Source organism: Pleurodeles waltl, chromosome 10 (genome assembly GCF_031143425.1).
Source record: "Pleurodeles waltl isolate 20211129_DDA chromosome 10, aPleWal1.hap1.20221129, whole genome shotgun sequence".
Classification (NCBI taxonomy): Eukaryota; Metazoa; Chordata; class Amphibia; order Caudata; family Salamandridae; genus Pleurodeles; species Pleurodeles waltl.
In genome coordinates this window covers 336,606,872-336,632,332 of record NC_090449.1, presented here as the reverse complement: position 1 = coordinate 336,632,332, position 25,461 = coordinate 336,606,872, and the positions used below count along the sequence as shown (strand labels likewise).

Genomic DNA, 25,461 nt, shown 5'->3' with positions numbered 1-25,461 from the left:
GAAACTGCCACCGGATGGTAGAAGCTGTGGATTCCGCAAGAACGAAGAGAGCTAGAAACTTCCCCTTTGGAGGATGGATGTCCCACGTCGTGAAGAAGCTTGCAGAGGTGTTCCCACGCAGAAGGACAGCAAACAAACCTTGCTAGCTGCAAGAGTTGAGGTTAGGGTTTTTGGATGCTGCTGTGGCCCAGGAGGGACCAGGATGTCGCCACTTGGATGAGGAGACAGAGGGGGCGTCCAGCAAGTCAGGGAGCCCTCACAGAAGCAGGCAGCACCCGCAGAAGTACCGTAACAGGCACTTGGAAGAGGAGTGAATCGGAGTCCACCCGAAGTCAAAAAAGGGAGTCCCACGACGCCGGAGGACAACTCAGAAGGTTGTGCACTGCAGGTTAGAGTGTCGGGGACCCAGGCTTGGCTGTGCATGAAGGAAATCCTGGAAGAGTGCACAGGAGCCGGAGCAGCTGCAAATCACGCAGTACCCAGCAATGCAGTCTAGCGTGGGGAGGCAAGGACTTACCTCCACCAAACTTGGACTGAAGAGTCACTGGACTGTGGGAGTCACTTGGACAGAGTTGCTGAGTTCCAGGGACCACGCTCGTCGTGCTGAGAGGGGACCCAGAGGACCGGTGATGCAGTCTTTTGTTGCCTGCGGTTGCAGGGGGAAGATTCCATTGACCCACGGGAGATTTCTTCAGAGCTCCAGGTGCAAGAAGGAGGCAGGCTACCCCCAGAGCATGCACCACCAGGAAACAGGTGAGAAAGCCAGCAGGATGAATCGATACAAGGTTGCAGAAGTTGTCTTTGCTACTTTGTTGTGGTTTTGCAGGTGTTCTGAGCAGTCAGCGGTCGATCCTTTGGTAGAAGGTGAAGAGAGAGATGCAGAGGAACTCGGATGAGCACTTGCATTTGTTATCTGAAGAATTCCCCAAAGCAGAGACCCTAAATAGCCAGAAAAGGAGGTTTGGCTACCTAGGAAGGAGGATAGGCTAGTAACACCAGTAAGAGCCTATCAGGAGTCTCTGACGTCACCTGATGGCACTGGCCACCCAGAGCAGTCCAGGATGGCAGAGGTCTGTAGCACACTGGAGGAGCTCTGGGCACCTCCACTGGGTGGTGCAGGTCAGGGGAGTGGTCACTCCCCTTTCCTTTGTCCAGTTTCGCGCCAGAGCAGGGCTGGGGGACAAGGCTAGAAAGAGGCTACTTTCTCAAAGTTACCTCAGCTTGGATGGTCCCGGGTGCACAGACTTCCTGGGAAAGAAACATAAATTATGTTGAACCCCTTACGTCTCACCTGTGGCAAGCACTGCAGTGGGCTCCAGACGTGGGCAGTGTTGTCAACATGCACACTGCACTCGAATCATCTGAATGCATAGCATACAGATGTTAGTTGGGCGCCCTGAGGCATTATAGCCAGCTCAACAAAGGCAACACTAGTCAACCGTAACCTTGCTCGAGTTAAACTTAGAGTAAGAACTTTACAGTTTTTGTTTTCTGAGGACAGCAGACACTGGGTGACGGCAGACATGCTAACATTGAATAAACAGACTGGTTGTTGTGAAAAAGAAGTTCGAACATGATCAGAGTAGCAGAGATGGAATACTAAGTGCAATTAAATAACCAGCAGCCTGGCAAAAGGGGGCCTGCACCTCCCTCCATGCCTGAGACAGGAGGATGGAAAGATTGGTGAGAGAGGACGGGCAAGTAACAAGAATGGAAACCAGAAAAACACTATGGAGTGAGCAGCATGCACGGCGAGTGGGAGGGAGGAGAAATAATACCTCAGTCACATTGGGTGCAGCAGACAGGCACAGTTTGAGTTGAATTAATCTTTGCTTTGTCCATGCTGAACTGTATGGAACGGAAGTGAGGTTTGCCCTGAGCTGGTCATTCAGAAGGCTGCAAAGAAGAAGGCCACTGATGCCAACAAATGGTAAAAAACGGGTGAGCTCCAAGCCCTTTTTATTAACAATAGTGTCTTGCAAGCAAGATGCATGTGCTAACGCATGCAGGCTCAACTTTAAAAAAGAAGACTATGGGCCTGATTCTAACTTTGGAGGACGGTGTTAAACCGTCCCAAAAGTGGTGGATATACCACCTACCGTATTACGAGTTCCATAGGATATAATGGACTCGTAATACGGTAGGTGGTATATCCGCCACTTTTGGGACGGTTTAACACCGTCCTCCAAAGTTAGAATCAGGCCCTATGTTTCACAGAACGTAAAGATAGGTGGGATGGCACAAGTGAAAAGAGAAGTCTGAATAAGTTTGGGTGTAATTCTAAAACAATGTTTATGTTATTAGAAGACAGAACTATGTTATTATAGTTCACTTTGTAAGCTTTTCTTAATGCAGATATGTGCCTGGAGAGAATTATACATGTTTTGCTAGGCTTGATACAGGCACCTAGAACCATACAGTTATCACAGTGAAAAGAAAATAAGTGACAAGGTTGTATCATCATGGATTATACAAATCCATGTCAGGTCGAAAGACTGTATTTAATGCTTTCTGCCCCATCCTTTCTAAATGATTTAAATCAAAGGAATCACCACATCTCTGTAAAATTATAAGGTGAGTATATGGTGAGTTTCTAATGCATCCAGTGCCAAAAAGGTGCCTAGGCTCCGTTTTACATTCCACTTGTGTCCCACTTCACTTAAAATCCATCAATGCAATTTTCTTGCAATATTTAGTGCCCAAACTAGAGCTTGACAGTCAGGATACTCTGTTGAAAACACAGCACAATACCCCACCTGCTTCATTTAGAGATGGGCACATCTTAAGTTTTCCCCACTACAAAGATGGATTTAGCTCAGTTTATGCAAAACTTCCTCCATCAGCCTGAAGGAAAATGAGCTGTCAGAATTAAGATACTACGCTGCCTGCCCTATTTAGGGTGGAAGATCTAATGCCCTTTTCTTGTCCATCATTGCCAAGAAAAGCCTGGCAATGAGTGCCAGAAAAAAGTAATGTTTCTCCATACCCTGGGAGAAAGCTCCCAGGGTGTGCAGGGTGTTAGGCCAATAGTTTTTGTTTTCAGAAACAAATTCCCGCTTTTGGAGCTTGTTTTTTAAAAAAAGAAAAAATGCTAAACGTTTGGTGGGCAGTTGTTAAAACTGAAGGCAGCAGGACATCAAACGTTTTGTACATTGAAAGAAACCACCTAAATCAGGCCCTGAGTGATTTTACTGCCTCTGTACTCACATTGTGATGGAGCCACTGTAGCTATCAAATTGAAGTAGGTGAAAGAAAGTAAAACTGTTTTTTTTTAAAGTGTAAATAATTTCCTTTATTTTTAAAGTTTCCCTGACTCCACTTGAATGTGTATTAAACATAACCTTCACTTTTGACTTTTTCATCTCCGTTTTCCTCCACTTTTGCTCCAAATTTGCTTCACTTTTTTGCACTGTTTCCTACACTCCTTAAGTTTTCCATCATTTACTGGAAATTCCCTGTATTTGGAAGATGATTTTACAGATATGTACATAGCCACACCTTATATGTATGTAAAAAGAGCACATTGTGCATTGATTCCTGAGCAGTTAAGAAGTTCTGTGTCTGCACTATGTGTTAAGGAGAAGGCACAACAATAGTAAATGATGCAGTAAAATAGCAAGCTTTATACTGTAGCCAGTTTGTGGGATGTCATTAGAAGGCTCTGCACTCAAGGGACACATGGAGCCTTATTACTTGAATCATCCAAAGGGCATTCTCTAATAGGGTGTGAAGGGGGCCCAATGGACCGCACCGTCACTCCCCTGTAGGCAGGTGCAGTTACTGACAGAGCTGCTGCTTTAAACAGCCTCTCTGCCTTTCACTAATGCAGGCAGCAAATTTAGTGTGGGCAGTATCTGTAGTAGGGTGTGTTATACAGTTCCTACAAGGTTAGTAGGACCATGTATATAACAACAAGAACTTTGAATATAGAGACTTAGGCCCTCATTACAAGTTTGATGTTCGGATGAGCTGATCACCAAACTTGCGGGGATGAGACTGTTGTCAACCCGGCAGCCTGACCTCTCGTCATATAATAATGTTCCCATCGGGGTCACCAGCAAGAACATCGTATTATGATGTTTCCACCAGTCTGACTGGTGGGAACAGTGCTACAGTATTGGTCTCAGCTCCCTTAAAGGAGCTGAGGCCAATGCCATAGCACAAGAGGACCCTCAGAATGTGCACTGTCTGCAAAGCAGACAGTGTACATTCCAAATTTGCTGGGTACTGCCCACAACAGTGTAGTGGGCAGTGCAGGGGACGCCCTGTGGCCCCCGTACTTCCTTTCTGCCAGCCTTTTCATCGTGGTTGAACTGCCCAGAAAAGGCTGTTGGAAAGGGGACTCGTAATCAGTATGGTGGCGCCAAAATCTTCGCCGCCTTGGGTGACCATGAGCCAGACTGCGGTCTGCCTGTTGGAAACCATGTTCCTGGTGGGGACAGCGGTTCCCCTGGCAGTCCAATCGCCAGGGTCGTAGTGTGGCAGTCAGACCACCTGCAGTGCGGCGGTCTGACTGCCACATGAGGCTGGCAGTCTCAAGATCGCCAGCCTCCTATTGAAGCCCTTAGTCTGCATATATAATCAGTAATTGTTGGTTTGTTTTAGCCAGCTCACAATACCACATTGAAACCCCTAATGTGAACAGGGTCATAGATGTTATTGGTAACTTCACACATGGCACTCTGATTCTGAAGGAATGAGTGGAAACAGATCTACTGTTTCATTTGGTCTCTCTTGCATGCCCAAGGTAAATGCAAGAAAGATACACTGTGCAGAGGTGCATAATAGCCACTTTGGTTTGTCTAGCAAAAATGCGTTGCCTTCTAACAAGCACAGAAGAGGAAAACAAAGGCATTGCATTCTCATTGTGCATCCCTTGACTGAATATGCAGACTGCAGGGTGACAGTGCCTGCCAGGAATAAATACATGACCAGCACATTCGCGGGTTAGTAGGAAACCATGTGAAAAGTAACTTTTAGAAAAAGATATCAAGCTAAAAATGTGAATCTAAAATGGAGACCTAGACGGACCATACTACAGCCAAACTGTCCCTACTTATACCGGTACACACAATTAAAGTTGCACCCATTTAAAGGCCGTGGTGCAAACGAGACAGTCCTCTCTCTATAAATGGTGGTTCCTGATGAAATCACTTTTGTAAACTATATCGGAAATTGGGGAGTTTAGGAATAATGTAGAAGAATACCGTGTCTGTGCGTCCAGCATCACTGCTACTGACAGCAATGACCTGGAGGACTTTTTTCAATTAATCTCTAAATTAACCTGCTATCCTTATTGCTTTTATCGATAGGAGCACAGCCCTTTCCCCAAGAAATGAAACCACCTCAAAATCAATAAGAAGTAAAAGGAGGAACCACACCAATTTCATTTACAATAAATACCTTCACTTTTGCATTTCCATCAACTTTGGCATTACACGCAAGTAGCTGAACAAAGATGTGGTTGACAAGTCAGCCTTGATTTACTTAATGTAAAGCACGGAGCTTCTAAAATAGCTTAACTTTTAAGCCCTGTGTAGATATTTGTACGCAACTTGCAATTTACACTTTTGGATCCCGAATTTCATGGTTCTCAGTTCTGTAAAATAAATACAACAGTAATAGTATTCAGCGCATAGCATTAGCATGTGCCTTATAAAAATGCATGTTATTATCGAACAGATGTATTAAGCGTTTTTATGGTCTCGAACTGCTGTTTGCAACCACACAAACGTTTTTAGCCATCTATTAATGGCATTTTAGGAGCCTGTAAACTTTTACTAACTGCTAAATTTGGTTTATGTCTCTATTCGGAATTGTTGTTTTGAAGGTGCATGTTGTAGGCATCACTTAAACATTGTGATTTGGTATGTAGTGTAATCTGGAGGCAAACACTGAAAAGTTACCACCTCCCAAGTTAGGGCGGTAAGCCTTTCGCAAAAGGGAAGTGTCAATGCCGGTGCACTGGAGGAGGGCTAAAAGCCGGTTTTAAAAGGCAAGCAAACAAACCAATGAAAGCGACAGCCGTGACACCAGTGTGGTTAAAAGCCCAAAGCGAGATTATAACAGGGGCAGAGCGCTTGTGCGCTCAACCCTAAAAAGTAAACTTTTTAAAATTGAGTTCAGTTTCCTTTAAGGAAACCTTCTGCATTGAAAAGAAACGCTTACTTTCTTAAAAGGTGATCACAGACATGGTGGTTTGCTGACCTTAGCAGGCCACTTTTCTAGGGGTAGCTGCTAATTGAAGTGAGTCACAATGTGTGTCCTACCCCATTATTGTCCATGTTAGGTCAGATTACGACCCACTCTGAATAGGAATTTTATGACCCAACCTATTAGTATAGAGGTCGCTTCATAAAATTAAAATTTTGTACTGGTTACAAAAATAGTGGTGGAAAATTGGGATTCGTTTTTTGCAACCCGTTTTTAGTACATCGAGCCCTATCTTCTCTCCCTTAAATTAAATCATACTACTATGATCAAGATCATGTCATTAATGTTGCGAAGTAGGCAAGGCGATGGGAGAAATACATTGAGTTGCTTTAGGCTTTTCTGGAAGGATTTGTGGCTTTCTAAATCATGCTCTAAAACTCTTTTTGGATAGTTCCGGGAATGATTTGCATATGATTGACCTGGCTTCATGTATCACACCTACAATCTTAAAAACGATGGAATGATTGTGTTATAGGTTTTTCACTCAGGATTTCCTTTCCATTTCAGGATCTGGCCTTGCTGCCTCATACCCTTTTGCTCTCACTCCTGCCAGGATGTAGATCATCGGTGTCCTAATTGCAACCACCTGGTCTCCAAATACAAACGTTTGTGTAATTGAAATGATAAACATCATACTTTTAAGGTAAGCAATAAAATCCACTGTTGCATTGGGCAGTGATGACTGAAGTGCTATGTAATGTTTCTTTCAAATTACTGAACAAATCATTCATTTGAATGCTGCCTCCCTACACTTTTCAAATGCATTTTTGTTCAGTGGATGGTTCTCAACAAGATCAAACCAGGAATATGTAATCCACAAATTGTGCTCGATTTCTTTGAATTGTATGTGGGTATGTATTTGTTGGCTGTATTTCCTGCCACTCACTTGGTGCTTGTTCGTTGAGTTATGTTGTGTTACTTGTATGTGTGATCCAGTGGTCTGACCCTGTGATATCGGTGGTTGTCTGGAAAGTGCATCTTATGCAAGGCTCCGGGTTTTCGTGTAGATCGGTGAATATGTTCCAGGTATTCCTTGTGTCTTGTGTGAGTCTGAGCAGTTTATGACGGGCTGGTGATGCTGCCAACGTATAGTCCGAAGTTTGAGGTATTTGCTTGTGGTGTGTGTATTATATTTCAGTTCGCTTTGCAATAAAGGGAGCTTGGGAAGCGATATTTGTATGCATGGTCTGTAACAAGGTGTTAGATTGATGGGAGTGCCCAAAAACTGCACCGGTAGAATGGTAGGATATTACTACCTTTCATATTGGTAAAATGTTGCTATTTACTTCAAATCTAATGAAGTGTGCAGCTGTCGAATGCCTTGGAAAATAATGTTTGGCCAGAGCCCATCCCTCTGTCCTGGACCATTGCCACAAAGGCAGCTAGACTACACACTTCTTATTACTACCATGAACCTCCAATGCTGTTCTGTGGCACTGGCCCAACTGAGTCTAAAGGATACTCCACAAATTCCCACCAGTCTGCAGTTCTCCCTTGCTTGCTGCATTTCCAAGGGAACTGCAACTGAAAACCTGTTGATTCCAGATCCCATATCTATTACCCCACTCACTCTATAGTTTCCAACTAACTTTTACTGACCTTGAATGACCCCACCATAGTTCCTGGTACTCTAACGCCAAGTAGTTCCTGTAGGAAGCAGGCCTGGTGTGTGGTGGACACCTATGGTGTTATCACCCTATACCAGGTCCAGGTATCCTCTAATAGTGAAGTGTAGGCAGTGTCTAGGAAGCCAGGGCTCTCTAGAGGTAGCCGTGGATGAGCAGCCAATACTTATTTAGGAGACATGCAAAGCTTATGCAATACCACTATAGCCACACAGCACTATCACACATGAAAGAACCACACAGTGTTACAAGAATAAAGGCACTTTATTAGGGTAACGCAAATACTAAAATACTAATAGACAATCTCCCAACTGAAGGTAAGTAAACACACTATTATATACACATTATCAATCAGTAAAGAGCATAAAAAGCAGTGAGTATTTTCGAAAGGAATAGAAAATAGTAAGGGCCCTAGGGGAGGGCCAAACCATACACAGAGAAGGTGGAATGTGAGATACAGTCCCCCATCCAAGGATGTGGAATTGTTAGAGGGGAGCTGGAGGAACTAGTAACCCAAAGAGGTGAGTACCAGAGTGACCCTCCAGCAACCAGGAGGCCATAGGTAAGTACCATGTTTTCCCCAAAACTAACAGGAGGACTTAGGAAAATGATTGTGCAAGACCCAAACAAGACTGGGAGAAGCCAGAGGTGAGTTCTGACAGACGAGGACCTGTAAAGGAAGGGGACCAAGTCCAGTTCGTGATGAAGTGTCTGGTTGTGGCAGGAGTCACTACCCACCCTTCTGTGGATGCAGGACCAGTTCGATGAGGTACGAAGAAGACCAGCTGTGTAGCACAGGAGATAAAGAGGTGTCCCTGAAGTGATCAGATGGTATCCCATGTCGGCTGTCGGGTTACAGTGGGACAGTCTTGCAAGAAGACCACGAACAAGCCATACCAAATGCAGAAGACAGAAAAGAAGTGTTGCACGGCTGTAGAGGACCAGCGAGGCCCAGGGGACTTGACCCTTGGAGATGAGACCGGGATGACCCTCAGCAGTCAGCAGAGTCACCGGAAGAGGAAGCATCCCTCACAGGTAACCCACTGGCAGCAGGCACAGCAGTCGCAGTGAAGCCCACTCAGCACACCTGAAGAGGAGTCCCACGTTGTTAGAGCAGCAGAGAGGAGGCTGTGCTTGGCAGAAAGAAGTGCTGGGGGCCGGGGCTACAGGAAGCCTGAAGATCACTTGGAGGAGCAGCAAACAGGCTTTGGTAGCTGCAGGAGTCAAAGTGCACAGGGGTACTGTCCTGCAAAGAGAGACAAGGGCTTACCATCTCCCAAGTTGGACAGCTGGCATAGAGGATCAAGGGGACCACTCCACACTACCACCTGTGATGCAGGATCCACGCAGATCTGTGGGAGAGCAGATCCACGCAGCTGGTCATCATTGCAGTTGGTTCCTGCAGATTGTAGGAGGCTGGCCCTCTATGTAGTGTGCAAAACCAACACACTGTGCAAGGGTCCAGGCAACCGCACGTTGGTTTCCAGAGGTAAAAATTAGAACACCTAATGCTCCAATTTTTAAGGTAGCTGGTCGAGCAGTTAGGCTAATCCAGGAGATGTGCTAAGCATTTGTTGTACTCACAAATCCAATCATGCACCATACACTCAATACATCCGACTGTTATATAATTTTTAAGACCAAAATGGTCAAGATACCTTAAATACTTTTTGAATTATGATTTTTCAAAGTTTTAATAAAGTTAGTCTTTTTGTGCATAATTATGCACCATAACAATCAATGGAAGGCCACCTAGAAAAATGCATTTAAAATCACACGGGAGAGTTACCAGTCTCTTCTTTTGCAGGATGGTTGATGAGGTTGGTGGACGCTCCGTGCCAGCTGTAGAGTCTCGGGCGGCTCCCGGTTCCAGCGGAAGCAGTGCTGGAAAGTCTCTTGGCACAGGCACCGGGCCACTTGGAGGGGCCACCTGGAAATGGAGCTGGTTTGCAGATTTAAAGGTGGGGCCTTTGGGTCACCTTGGGCAGTCGAGGTCACAAAAGGTTAGATACCCGTGGCACACAGCAGGTTCTGTGATGTAGGGCTCAGGGTAGCTGGGTGCAGGGCGAGTTGGAGGTCTCGGAAGCTGTGCGCATTGAAACCCTTTGGATCTGGAGGTAAGTCTTTTTCCTGGGGCCTTGCAGGATGACGAAGGTGCTCTAGTGGGAGGTCCAGGGTGTTCCTGAAGTCCCTTGACTGGGGCTTCTTCCTTGTCCAGTTGCAGCTCTGGGTGAGCTGTTATTGCTGGTGTCCGACGTGCACTGACCAGTACCTGAGGTATTGCTACAACTCAGCCACGGGAGGGTGCAGTGCCACAAAAGTTGGCACACTTGTAGGAATTGTCTGAGCTGTTGTTGGTGTATCCTCAGGTCTGGCTGCAATTTCCAGTTGCAGAGATATCGGCCAGTCAGTGAAGTGACCCTCACAGGTTTGCTGGTCATTTGTAGGTTTCTTTTAATTCTTGAGTGGTGCTTCCACTCAGGAGGGAGATCTCGGGCTATTTGCGAAGCCTGGAGGTCCTTTGCATCTTTTGAGGTCGGTCCATTGGTCAGCTCCTCCTCAGTAACGATTGTCAGGACTCTGGTGCAGCAAGTAGGGATCTTGGAGCCTCTTCTAGTGCAGCAGGTCCTCTGCTCTCGCCCTGTTGAGTTCTTTGGTGCTGTTTTCTTTTCTTCCTGATGAATCTAACTTCTTGATCTAGGGGAGCCCACTCAATACTGAATTTAGTGGGTGTTTTAGGGGGAACCTGGTAGTGTCCAATGGGACACTTACCCTTGGGTGGCTACTCCCACTACAGTGACCACTTCCTGTGGGAAGGGTCACTACCCTAAACCTCATTGGCTATTTTCCTGCCATCCAACATGGAGGAAAATTAAATAGAGGATCCACTGTGCCTGCAAGCCTCTAGGGGTGGTGCATGCTAGGTGAGGCCACTCCTCCTACCCTTTGTGTGGTTTTCCGCCTTTGCTCCCTCCAAAAGTGGGGGTTCGCAAAGGGGGAAGCCATCTGCTTCTAGCAACAGGCCTGGGGGTCAAGTTTCAAGGGTGGTAGCCCTTTGAAGCTCACTGCCAGGGAAGTGCACAGTCCTGAGGGAGAGGGTGTTAGCCCCTCCACCCAGGAAGGGAATTGTTTTACAAACCAGAGAGACAGGGCTCTACCCCAAGGTTTGTGAATTTGCTGTTAGAGTGTGGTAGGCTGGCTGGAACTAGTCAGTAATCATGCCAGGATAGTTTTGCAGGGGGCACCTCTAAGGTGACTGCTGGGTACATTTTTTAATAAATCTAATACTGGTACCAGTTTGGATTTATCTCCCTGAGCTGTTTGATACCAAACAACCCGGGGCACAGAGTGGCCAACATGTAGCTGGGTAACTCATGTTAGACCAGTGTCCAGTACATATATTTAAAATGTCTGCTCTGTTCACTCGCTATTTCCTAGGTTTGGCAAGGGCATAGTGGGGGCATATTGCTCATGCAGCTATGCCCTCACATATAGTATGGTGCACCCTCTCTTCGGGCTGTAAGACCTGCTAGAGGGGTGACTAACCCATACCACATGCAGTGTAGGGTGGACAGGGCACACAGGGAGTGTGCCATGTCAAATGCATATTTGTAGGTTTGCCCCAGAACACACAGCCTGCACTGGCAGTGCTGGGTGCATCTGGGTGCAGGGCCCTAGAGGGTGGCACAATCAGTGCTGATGCCCTCAGGAGCCTACCCCTAACACCCCATGCCCTGGGTACTGGTGTACCCATTTACTAGGGGCTTACAGTGATATTTAAGAGTGTCTCCAATTGTGCCAAGCACCACAACAGATTTAGGGAAAGAGCTCTGGCCCAGGGAACCTGGTTAGCCGTAGCCCTGGGCACTACAACTTCTAGGACACATCAACATCAGGCAAAAAGTGGAGACTAACCATACAAATAGAGGCCCACTCTCACACAGATGCAGGGGAGTGACTCCTTCATTCCAAGGTAGATTTCTTCCTACTTTGTGCAGACTGGAGTCTTGTTGACCTTAGGAGATGTAAGGAAATGTTGCAGTTGCTAGAAGGAGCCGAAGAAACAGTTTTGCAAAGTGGAGTCGTCGCTGGAGTTGCAGACTGTTGGTTCCTGAAGACTCCAGTTGCAATTCCATTTACCAGATGATGAGTTTAAGGATGAGTTTAAGGATGCAGAGGAGTCCTGCTGGAATCTTGCATGTCGAACCTGAGGAGCTACCCAAGACAAAGACTCTAAATAGCCCAGGAAGTGGGATTGGTCACCTATAAGGGTGACTACCTATCAGGAGGGGGCTGTGGCGTCACCTACCTGACCTAGCCACTCAGATGTTCCCAGGGGCCTCTGCACATCTTGGATTCAAGATGGCAGAACCAAGTGGCCACTTAGAGGAACTCTGGGCACCACCCAATGGGATGGTGATGGACAGGGGAGTGGTCACTCCCCTTTCCTTTGTCCAGTTTTGCACTAGAGCATTGACCAGGAATCCCTGGACTTGTGCAAACTGGTTGATACAAGGAGGACACCAAATGTGCCCTCAGAGAGTACCAGTGGCTTAGGGAGGCTGCCCCTCATAAGCCAAGTCACACCTATTACCAAGGGGAGAGGGTGTTGCCTCCCTCTCCCAAAGGAAATCCTTTGTTCTGCCTTCTCCTGCTTAAGCTAGTCAAGCAGCAAGAGGGTACAAACCCGTCTGGAGGGTGGCAGCAGCGCGGGCTGCTTGCAAATCCCTTTAAGACTGGTAGGAGCAATACTGGTGGGGGTCCTCTGACGAGCCCCCCAGAGTGCATGGAATAAAAAAAACAATACTGACAACAGTATTGGGGTATAATTCTGACATGTTTGATACCAAACATGACCAGGTTCAGAATTACCATGAATGTAGCTGGGAATAGGTAGTGAGTGACCTGTGTCCAGTACGCAGGTAAAATGACTTCCCCGCACTTACGAAGTCCAGTGCAATGGAACTGGAGCTTGTAGGGGCATCTCTGCTCATGCATGAGTGCCCTCAAAAACAGATACCTGCACCATGCCCTCTGGGCTAGGAGGGTCAACCATAGGGGTGACCTACATTGACTTGGTAAAGTGACTTGTAGGGAAAAGGTGCATGCCTCTTTTCATGCAGGCTGCAGTGACAGGACTGCAGACACATTTTGCGTGGGCTCCCAAGGGTGGCACAATACATGCTGCAGCCCTAGTGCCCCAATGCCCTGGGTACCTAAGTACCATATAGTAGGGACTTACATGGGGGCACCTGTATGCTGATTGTGGGTGTGCAAAGTCATAGGCAACCAGATTTAGAGGGAGAAATAGAAAGCAATGCAAGCAATGTACAGTCACAATAGATTGTAATGAGAGCACATAGGTATAGGGGCAACACAAACCATACACTCTAGAAGTGGAATGCGAACCACGAATGGACCCCAAGCCTATGTGAGCTTGTAGAGGGTCGCTGGGACTGTAAGAAAACAGTGAGGGTTAGAAAAATAGCCCACCCCAAGACCCTGAAATGTAGGTGTAAAGTGCACCTAAGTTCCCCAGAGAGCACAGAAGTCGTGATAGGGGAATTCTGCAAGGAAGACCAACACCAGCAATGCAACAAAGGTGGATTTCCGGACGAGAGTACCTGTGGAACAAGGGGACCAAGTCCAAGTGTCGCGACAAAGTCGAGATTGGGCAGATGCCAAGGAAATGCCAGCTGAGGATGCAAAGAAGCTGCCACTGGATTCTGCAAGAACGAAGAGGACTAGGAACTTCCCCTTTGGAGGATGGATGTCCCACGTCGTGAAGAAGCTTGCACAGGTGTTCCCACGCAGAAAGACCGCAAACAAGCCTTGCTAGCTGCAAGGGTCGCGGTTCGGGTTTTTTGGATGCTGCTGTGGCCCAGGAGGGACCAGATGTCGCCAATTGCGTTAGGAGACAGAGGAGGCGCCCAGCAAGACAAGGAGCCCTCTCAGAAGCAAGCAGCACCCACAGAATTGCCGGAACAGGCACTACGAAGAAGAGTGAACCGGAGCTCACCCAAAGTCACAAAAGAAGGTCCCACGACGCCGGAGGACAACTCAGGAGGTTGGGCACTGCAGGTTAGAGTGTCGGGTCCCAGGCTTGGCTGTGTACAAAGGAAATCCTGGAAGAGTGCACAGGAGCCGGAACAGCTGCAAATCACGCGGTACCCAGCAATGTAGTCTAGCGTGGTGAGGCAAGGACTTACCTCCACCATACTTGGACTGAAGAGTCACTGGACTGTGGGAGTCACTTGGACAGAGTTGCTGAGTTCCAGGGACCACGCTCGTCGTGCTGAGAGGGGACCCAGAGGACCGGTGATGCAGTTTTTTGGTGCCTGCGGTTGCAGGGGGAAGATTCCGTTGACCCACGGGAGATTTCTTCGGTGCTTCTAGTGCAGAGAGGAGGCAGACTACCCCCACAGCATGCACCACCAGGAAAACAGTCGAGAAGGCGGCCGGATCAGCGATACAAGGTTGCAGTAGTCGTCTTTGCTACTTTGTTGCGGTTTTGCGGGCGTCCAGAGCAGTCAGCGGTCGATTCCTTGGCAGAAGGTGAAGAGAGAGATACAGAGGAACTCTGATGAGCTCTTGCATTCGTTATCTAAAGAATTCCCCAAAGCAGAAACCCTAAATAGCCAGAAAAGGAGGTTTGGCTACTTAGGAAGGAGGATATGCTACCAACCCAGGTAAGAGCCTATCAGAATGAGTCTCTGACGTCACCTGCTGGCACTGGCCACTCAGAGCAGTCCAGTGTGCCAGCAGCACCTCTGTTTCCAAGATGGCAGAGGTCTGGAGCACACTAGAGGAGCTCTGGGCACCTCCCAGGGGAGGTGCAGGTCAGAGGAGTGGTCACTCCCCTTTCCTTTGTCCAGTTTCGCACCAGAGCAGGGCTGGGGGAATCCCTGAACCGGTGTAGACTGGCTTATGCAGAGATGGGCACCATCTGTGCCCATCAAAGCATTTCCAGAGGCTGGGGGAGGCTACTCCTCCCCAGCCCTGACACCTTTTTCCAAAGGGAGTGGGTGTAACACCCTCTCTCTGAGGAAGTCCTTTGTTCTGCCTTCCTGGGCCAAGCCTGGCTGGACCCCAGGAGGGCAGAAACCTGTCTGAGGGGTTGGCAGCAGCAGCAGCTGCAGTGAAACCCCGGGAAAGGTAGTTTGGCAGTACCCGGGTCTGTGCTAGAGACTCGGGGGATCATGGAATTGTCTCCCCAAAGCCAGAATGGCATTGGGGTGACAATTCCATGATCTTTGACATGTTACATGGCCATGTTCGGAGTTACCATTGTGACGCTATACATAGGTAGTGACCTATGTATAGTGCACACGTGTAACGGTGTCCCCGCACTCACAAAGTCTGGGGAATTTGCCCTGAACAATGTGGGGGCACCTTGGCTAGTGCCAGGGTGCCCACACACTAAGTAACTTAGCACCCAACCTTTACCAGGTAAAGGTTAGACATATAGGTGACTTATAAGTTACTTAAGTGCAGTGGTAAATGGCTGTGAAATAACGTGGACGTTATTTCACTCAGGCTGCAGTGGCAGGCGTGTGTAAGAATTGTCAGAGCTCCCTATGGGTGGCAAAAGAAATGCTGCAGCCCATAGGGAGCTCATGGAACCCCAATACCCTGGGTACCTCAGTACCATATACTAGGGAATGATAAGGGTGTTCCAGTATGCCAATGTGAATTGGTGAAATTGGTCACTAGCCTGTTAGTGACAATTTGGAAAGCAAAGAGAGAGCATAACCACTGCGGTTCTGGTTAGCAGAGCCTCAGTGAGACAGTTAGTCAACACACAGGGAACACATACAGGGCACACTTATGAGCACTGGGGCCCTGGCTGGCAGGGTCCCAGTGACACATACAACTAAACCAAAATATATACAGTGAAATATGGGGGTAATATGCCAGGCAAGATGGTACTTTCCTACAACGTAGTTCACAGTTTGTTTGATTACTGTGCACATGAAAACTTTCACTTGGCCGCCATTCTACTACTTTAGAAGAGGTCTCTCGGTGACAAAGATATCAGTGAGGACAGGCAGGATAACTGGACTCCTCCTCGGAGACAGTGACACTTGTGTAAATAAGGACAGCAATGACAAGTGATCTCAATGGAAAGACAGGACTATTTCCCTCAAGCGTACACAGCTAATTACCCAGTTCTAGCTGGACACAGTCCATCATGAAGAACGACACATTATGTGGGTGAGGATTCAACGTTCATTGTGACTATTTCAATAAAGGTAAGAGTACAAACGGAAATTATTTGTGTACATATGATTCCTAATGCACAGATGACTGTTTTAATACAGGTTAGAGTACAAACGGAACATATGTGTGTACATATGATTCCTGACGCACAGATGGTCAGTTATTGATCAATGCTCAGATCGAATATTGTTTCACAGGACCGGTGCTGGGATGACTAATGTTTTGTCCCCTGTGCTTTTGCTAACATCAGACACGAGAGGAGCATGATTTAGAGTGCATTTAGAGGTGTTGGAGACACAGATGGCAACCAATAGGTTAGAAGGGGCAAACCAGTTTATCATCTAGTGAGTGAGAAGAAAGCTTTGACTGAAATGCTCCTCACCACAAACAAACCAAAGTTTGGTAAACACTGCTTGGGTGATATGTACTATGTACACTATGGGCCTGATTATGAAGAGTTGCTCGTTTTATTCCGACCCGTGGTTAAACCCCCGGTCGGGATAACGAGAATAAAGTTGTTTAACGCTTCCGATAATTATCAGATGCGTTAAATACCTCAAGCTCCTTCCGGCATGTAAAAGCTTCCGAAATTTAATAGGGGAATGGATTTGTGTGTATGGTATCTATCATACCATGAGGATTTTGGTGTTCTAAACACAAAAATCCCCATGTCATTCTCCAGTAGCTCGTGATATGTGCTGTCTATTCCACCCAATAAATAACCAACCCCAAGGTATTGTTATTTACCAGGTGAGTTAAATAACATCTTTACTGGTAATCAGGCCCCAGTATGGTATTTTGAAAGGATATGAGCTACACATAATTTTCAGTTTCTATCGAGGCTTGATCAGAAAATGTGGTGCGAAGGTACCCAGTGGGAGAGCAAAATACCCACTGTTTAGTGTGATCTGTTCTTGTCGTCGTTAGAGCCCGGAGTTCCCGAGTCTCGCGAGAGAACATCATGCATGGGAAATGTTCTAAAGCTACAAAATATTTCCTTATAGTGGGGAGGGCCAATCTGAGAAGGGCAACATATTTTATGGCTGAGGGTGGTTGGGAGCAAACTGTTAGCACCTCATTCTTGCCTGGGTTGAGTTTTCGCCAAATAAGGTCAATGGCTTTGTTGCTGCATACCATGATTTTAGGCAAAGATCTTTTATATTTATGTTTATTTGCCTGAAAACTTTAGCAGCACTTCGGGTTCTCTGTATCAACGATCACTAGAAGGTCGACCTTATTTTTTTGGATTATATAACGAAGCGACAAGATTGAACTCAATTCAACACCGCATGTGAAAATCGAGCTAATGTTTTTTCAGCAGATCACGAGGACCACCATTGACCCAGATTCAGCTGCCTGCTCAATTGTTAATTTTTATTTTATGGTCATTTTTCAATTGACATCCATGCTGCCTCACATGACGTTATGAGTGCCACAGTGCTGCAAAAGAGATGAGAAGGCAGCTGACCATTGGCAGCGCCCCCTCAAATCCGTATATGCGGTCGAGATCATAGGTCAACAGTAGAAGGTGGTAATCAGCCAGTGGCAGAACCATAAACATTTCATTACAATTGAAGTCGACAGGGAGGAAGCTGGTCAGGAGCATGGCTAAGTAGCAAAATAAAAGTTACATTGATTTGTATTACATTCTGTACGACACTCATCTATACGCTATTCCACTCTACTTCACTCCACTCTACAACACTCCACTGTACGCTATTGTACTGTATGCCACTACACTGCACCTCATCCCACTGCACCCTACTCTACTCCACTGTACGCTTTTAAACTCTACCACTCTACGCTCAATGCCAATCCACTCTTGGCCACTCCACTGTACACTATTCTACTAAATGCCTCTCGACTTCAAGCCACTCAACTCAAAAACACTTCACTCTATGATATCCTACATTATGCCACTCTACTATACGCCAGTCCACTGTACCCCACTCTACAACATTCCACTCTGTGCCACTCCACACTACACCACTCCACTATATGCCATTCCACTGTACGCCATTCCAATGTACCACATTCCACTCTACAGTGATATCATCAATGATTTATTTTTAGATGTCATCGGTGATGTCAAAAATGATGTCATAGAACATGTCACCAGTGATATAATATGTGAGGTCATGAGCAATGCGTGGCAGGGGCACAAGCTATACTTTGCTCTGCTAAATATAACCAGTAAATTTCTGAGTTTTTCTTTTACTTCAAACTGTTAATGTTGTCACTGATATATTCACCTAACTATAACATTACTTTAAACTTTGTTTTTTTTTCAGCTAATTCCTGAGGCTTTCTCTCCACGGAGCTGTTTTGGCTCCAGGAACCCCATCCCTATACCTGGCGTGGTAAAGGGGACAAAAGCCACATTCGATTTTGGCCCCAGAGACCCCATCCCCTATGGCTTGGATGGTGCAGTAAAGGGGGAGGTGGCCATACAGCCCTCCTACCTGAGCCATTAATGTCCCTGGGGACCCATCCCCCAGAACCGGCTAATGTGCTATGTCCCATCGTACCCCTACCCAGGACACAGCAGTTTCCCTACCTGCATGGGCAGGGAAATCTGTGTTTGCTCTCACTTGGCGGGAGAGACCATGAAAAATGCTCCCGCACCCTGGAAGTGGACTACAGATCTTTTTTCCATGACTGCAGTGATGTGGACAGGAAAACAGGTCTAAAGTTTGCTCCCGCTTGCAGGCCATGTGCCCCTCCCCCCCAGGAAATGCACCGGACCATGGGGGCTGAGGTCCTCATGGGCAAAATCGGCCCTGAGAAGGGAACTGCATACGCTTTCACCTTATTTTTATTCAGTGGCGCCAGGGGATGTAGTCTCCAGGACCCATCAAGGCTTGGGAAAGGGGGTCCCCTCTCTATTTCTCTTTATTTTTAAAAACATCCCTGGGGATGGGGTCCGCAGGGCAGGCTTTATGACCAACCCCCAACCGCACATGACCAAAGGCTGCCTTTGGTGGAGGTGGCCACATGGCACAAGTTATAGTTACTTGAGACAACTCTAACTAAAACTGGTGAATTTAAGTGGTTTTTAGAGCTTAAAACTGAACGTCCCCTACCTGTAACTTTTTCAGTGAGCATATATATATATATATATATATATATATATATATATATATATATATATATATATATATGTATATACATATATAATAAAAGTAAAATAATATAATTTAATCATCATTATTTCCTCTTGAGTCTTATTTGAACTCCATCAGTGAGTTGTGATACCTGTGAGTTGTCATGTGTGGTTCTAGACTCACTTCAAGGTTTGAATGGAGTACACTACAATTATTTTGTGGCCTGTTGAGCTATTTTGTAGTGAGTATTCCCCATTTTCCAGCCCCTAACCCCTCCCACATTAACTACTCAGAAGAAAAATTACACTTGTGGCATTCACCCTTTAGAAACGATAGGAGAGGTGGAGGTGGAGATTTACACCTGTGGTTTTTGCATTTTATATTTGTATTAAGTAGTACTACTGTAGTACTATTTTACATGCTACAAAGTGAAGTTTGTGAATTGGTACCAAGGTTGTTCAACTTTAGTTTCATACTTTTTTGTTAACATTACAAATCTCCCTTTTCCATTTCAATAATTTTCCTGTCATAGTCTTACTGCCAACACATTATTATTTGCACTAAAATTTGATCATTTGGGCCCAGATTTATGTTAAAGTGGCGCAGCGTGGTGCTGTGCCAAAAATAACAGCGCAGTGCTGTGCCACTTTAGAAATGCAGAAGTGCACCGTATTTAGAGGAATACAGTGCACCCATGCGTTTCCCCCTGCGCTAGCGCTGAATTAAGCTAAGCTGCCTAGCGTCAGCGCAGGCATTCTTGCACCATAGTGCAAGGGTGTCTGTGTTGAGGGGACAGATTGTTTATGTGCAGGAAGGTGTGCCTTCCTGCACTTAAACAATCTATAATGGCAATTTGGCACATCTATGTGTGCTGCAAAATTCAGCACACATAGAAGTACCAAAGCGTCATTTTGAATGATTGTTTATGTGCAGGAGGACACACCACGTGCTCCCCACCCCTTGACTCAATATCTCTCCTGCTTCTGTTTTTTTCCCCGGATGATGCACCCACACTTTCTTTCCTGTGCTTCCAAGTCCTCCCTCACCTCCCTTGGTACTATCGGGGAGGCAGATCTCTCTTCTATATGGGGAGTGTACGCTTGATCACAAATCAATTGTGCAAGTCTGTCATGTACTTGGTAGGATAAAGCAGCATTTCCTTGGTTCAACAATACTAGTTTGACTTCTCTATAATCTGGGTCAATGACTCCCCCAAGTACTGACACTCCCTTGATGGCTAGGCTAGATCGAGGGGCAATTCTACCATAGGTTCCTAGTGGTACTCTCACTCCTATTCCTAGGGGTATGGTTTTTACCTGTCCTACAGGTACTTCTCCATCTTCTGGAGCAAACAGAGCCAGTCCTATACTGCCAGGAGTAGCCTGCAAAGGTAATCGCGCTCGAGGGTCTGTTTTCCAGACAATTATTGTATGTGTAGGTTCTTTATCATGCCCTGTTATTCGAATGAAAGGAGTCTGCTGTCCAAATGGTCTGTTGTTCAATTCAAATAAGGCTTTGTCTAAATTACTACTCCACCCTTTTAGAGTCTGATGTGCTGATAACTCTTTTAGCTGTTCTTTCAACAATCCATTATATCTCTCAATCGTGCCTGCAGCTTGTGGATAATAGCTAAGGTGTAATATCCACTGAATCCCCTGTTCTTGGGCCCAATCCTGTACTGCTTTCCCTGAAATGTGTGTGCCTCTATCTGTTTGGATTTCATCAGGTACCCCATAATGTTTTATCAGGTAGTTTAGCCCTCGCAAAGTGGACTTCTGGTCTGCAGACTTACAAGGAATATCCAACATAAGGCCAGAGTAGGTGTCCACCATGGTCAACACGTAGCTTTTTACCCCCTTCCTTTGGTAGTGGCCCGATATAGTCCAATTGCCACACCGTGGCAGCTGCAGTTCCTCTTTTGATATGTCCACTAGGCTTCTTTTGCAGAGGCATTGATCTAATTTGGTTGCATGTAGGGCACTCCTTTACTGCTTGTTGCACTTGTTCTTTAGTAACTAGAATTTCTCGTTGTGCCCATGCATAAGTGCCATTTTCTCCTAGATGTCCTGATGTTGCATGGGCCCAGTTTGCTAAAGCAGCTTCAGCGTACTCATTGATGACCACTGTTCGTGTGTTGGCCATATGATCTGGAGTATTGTTGAATAGAGATGCAAGAGAGGTGTCCGATGGGCAATGAGCATCCACATGCCCCACATAGATTTGACACCTTTGCCCTTTCTTCCACATCTCTTCCCGCAGCTGCCCGCCTCCCCAGATGGGGTGCCTTTGATTTTCCATCCATCTTTGCGCTTAGTTGGGGCCCAGCTTACTAGTCCTTGGTAAGTGGCCCAACTGTCAGTGTACACAAATGTTTTCTCTCCAATAGGGGCCTGTTCTATTACTGCTGCTACCCCCTGCAGTTCCGCAAGCTGGCTTGATCCATTATCTCCTCTTCTCAACAACAGTGTTTCTGCAGCAGGCTGGAATGCAACTGTTTGCCATTGTCTTTTTCCTTGATGGTACCGGGCCGTGCCATCTGTGAACCATGCATTTTGTCATTCTTCTTCAGTAAGTTGCTCAAAAGGTGGGGCTGTTTTAAACGGTGAAGGTTCCATTTCAGTAAGTTCTGGCAAGGGGGCCATTGCCTGCAAGTCCACTGCCCCTAACATATCTTCTTGTAAGTTCGACACTCCTGCTGGCCCCGGCTTTGCCCTCTGCTGCAGGTACCATTTCCACTTTACAATGGTAGACTCCTGTGCCCTGCCTACTTTGGCGCCAGCCCCTCCTTCTCTTATCCAGCCTAGTAAAGGGACCCATGTTCTTAAGGTAACCGGCCGGTCACCAGTTATGCGTTCCATTTCAACTAATGCCCAGTATGCTCCTGCTAGTTCTTTCTCTAACGGGATGTAATTACTCATGGATGGTGTTAATCTCTTTGACCAAAATTCTTGTGGCACCCTCTTTTTCCCTTGCCTCTGCCATAGACTCCACACAACTACATCATCCTGTACTACAATTTCCAACTCAAACAGGTCTCCTTTTCTGATAGGACCTAACGACAAATAGTTCCATAATGCATCTTTTGCCCCCGTAAGGGCCACTTGCTGTTCAGGTCCCCATTGAAAAGCGTGCTTCTTTTGTGTGACTTGATATAATGGTCTTAGTATTAATCCTAAGTGAGGGATATGCTGTCTCCAGAATCCCATCAAACCAATGAATCATTGTGCTTCTGCTTTCGTTGTAGGAACCTTTAGCTGCTGTACCGTATCAATCACCTTGTGTGGTATTCTTTTTACTGGCCCTCACCAAATAGTGCCCAGGAATTTGACATCTTGTAAAGGGCCTTGGACCTTTTTTGGGTTTATAGTCCATTCCCTCTGCTGTAAGCACTCAATTAACCTCTCCAGTGTGTCTGAAACCTGTTCTGTGGTCTCATGATGTCATCAATGTAATGCGCAAGTCGGGTGTTCCCTGCCTAGAAGTTGGCTAAATCTCTGGATATTAGTCCATGGCACAAGGTGGGGCTATGTACATACCCGAGGAGAAACTTTCTGAATGTGAACGGTCTGTTCTGCCAGCTTATTGCAAATTGGTCTTCACTTGCTTCATCAATGTCAATCGAGAAAAAGGCATTTGCCAAATCAATTACAGCATGCCATTCCCCCACATCTTCGCTCAACTGTTCAACTAGCGTGATGATGTCTTGGACTGTGGCTGCCAAGGGCGGGGCCACTTTATTCAGTAGTCGATAGTCAACAGTCATTCGATATGTATCATCTGGTTTCTTTACAGGCCATATAGGGGAATTAAATGGGCTCACGGCCGGACTAAGCACACCTGCATCTAGTAGCCCTTGAATGGTTTCTGAAATTTCCTTGTGACCTCCAGGTACTCGGTACTGTCTGATACACACTGGCTCCTTTGGAGGAGGCACATGTAATGGGCTCCACTTTGCACGCCCAATCAAGATAGTCATAGATTTCTTTATATGTACACTCCTCACACCAAAAGTGAATGTTCCCCATTGCGTTTCAATAGTTTTGCCTAGTAACAAATACATGCCAATAATGTATTCTGGTACTTCAGCCATTAATACTTCTGCCGTGAACAGGGTCCGTTACTAATTGACAATTTGAGTTTAACGGGTTTAACCTCTGTCTCAGCACCCCCATAATTATTATTGATCACGCTTTTTCCTGGCAGCCTCTTAGGGTTCCCATTTATCAGAGTTACTTCCGCACCTGTATCAAGCAGTGCCATAACATGTTGTGTTCCTTTTTGCCAATAAATAATAATAGGTACATATGGCCGTCTGTCTCCGGGGCTTACCTCTTGCACTGCTCTGATTACCGGGGTTTGGCCTGACCATCATAATAAGGGGTCTGGGACTTCCCAGCCATCGCTGGACAAGTCGGGATATAGAGTTGAGACAGGCACCTTCCTATTTTTCACTGACTCTGCTTTTTCCTTCTCAGCCTCCTCCATTGGTGGTGCTGGAGGCTGCTTTTCATCTAATGCCTCCTTTTCTTTCTGTCTATGCTGCAATGCTTCCCATTTATTAAGCAGATAAGGGTAGGCTTTCCGTCTCTTTCATCACCCCAGCATTCAATAGATCTATCCACATCTGTCGTCTGGTCACTTTTATCGTAGACTCTCCTCCCTTATATTTATTGTCTTGCCACACAGCTCTTGCTGATTTTTGCCTGTCAAGCCCTTCCAATTGTGCCATTAATAATACCACTGTCTTTCCTGAGCGGGTCCTAGAAGAGCTGGGGTGCATTCCTAATCAGTCGTGCTCTGATCCCTGCTGTCACAGTTTCGACATCAGGCCCTGCAAATTGTTGGGAATACACTGCGTTCTGCATCCCCATTTCTCGTAATTGCTCATTTGCCTCTGAAATTGTGTGCCAAGGACCCCAACTCTCTTCCACATCTATTGCAGTTGGATGCAATTGTTTCACTCCTTCCATCAGCCAACCCATCAGAGAAAAAGCGTATTGCCCCTGTGCACCTCGCAACCGTTGCCCTAACATGGCATGTTACTGGCCCCATTTTCAAAAGTTCAGTTGGTGATAAAAATGTACTATCTGCTCCAGTGTCCCACAATCTCACTAACCATTTAAACAAAGGCTCCAGAGGCATTTGTCTAAACATGCAGTTTATTTCCAACAGCTCACTTTGTGTGTAATCTCTTACTAAATGAGAATTCTGTATTTGCCCACCATTTACTCCCTTTGATTTGTTTTGCACAAGTGGACGAGCCTCCACTACACTTTACTTCTCACTTTCAACTTCACCTAGTTCTCCTACACGTACTTCCACTTCATCCTCCCAATTCCAATCATCATCATTATCAGACACTGTCCCATCCCAAGTATGAGGATCCCGGTTTCCTTCACGTACCAATCACCTCACTTGCACAGCTGAGGGTATTTTAGGCTTCTGCTTACTCTTCTGTTTTGCTACTCGTACTGCTAATACGGTGCACCTTGCCTCCATTTGATCGCCACGAGTCACTGCACTTTCTACAGTCTCTTTCATGAGTAACTGCTTTTCCTGTAAGGCTGCAACCTCATCCCGCAGTTTCCTTATTTCTACATCTTGAGTTAATGTTTTCCTGTACACCGTATGGAGCATGGACAGAAAAGCCATCCCACTTGCCCTACTAATTTCAGCTCCAGCTTTGCCCCTCTTAGTTTCACACTCTCAACTGCATTTTCCACTAAAAGAGGAGTCACTTTTTCCATCTAGTGCTTCCCATAAAACTGGCGCTGCCCACCGGTTCAGGAGTCCCGCTACGCCAGAGAATGGGTCAGTTGCTAACCACCCGGGAATGGACCTGGCTTTTGCCCCATGCTGCCTTTTGCCCTCTGCCCCACTCTTCTTACATCCCCAAAGAGGCATTATTGACTTATACACCACTTCTGGTACCAAGATGTCTTATCCAGGTGATTGATTGACACCTGATCTGATCGATATAAGTCAATAAGGACGCTCAATGAAAGATCACACACTAATAATGCACACAACTTAGCTTTTAATAGAATTTTCAGTGAAATATATATACGTTTGGCACATCAACAAAGTAGAATGAAAATTAGCAATAAAGAGTATCTATTTATATGTGAGCAAAGAGTTCATCAATATGAATACTGCATTAATTGACTGCCTACGAAATTCACATGTCAGCTACTGCATCATATTCACGTTAAGAAGTTCAAAGAAAAGTCAAATATAAACGAGCAGAATAGATCAGATTATAAACATAGCGCTAGTATGTCCATCAATCAGAAATAAAG

General features: G+C 46.1%; 1 protein-coding gene across 1 annotated transcript in view; it reads left to right on the top strand.

Annotated features, from left to right (window-relative positions):
- The window catches only part of LOC138261522 (lipopolysaccharide-induced tumor necrosis factor-alpha factor homolog), a 300,767-nt gene that overhangs the window by 262,232 nt on the left and 13,074 nt on the right, over positions 1-25,461 (top strand). Inside the window, exon 6 of the mRNA XM_069210532.1 lies at positions 6,721-6,856. Within this exon, the coding sequence (XP_069066633.1) occupies positions 6,721-6,832 (112 nt within the window). The 3' untranslated portion in view covers positions 6,833-6,856. The remainder of the gene's footprint in view (positions 1-6,720; positions 6,857-25,461) is intronic.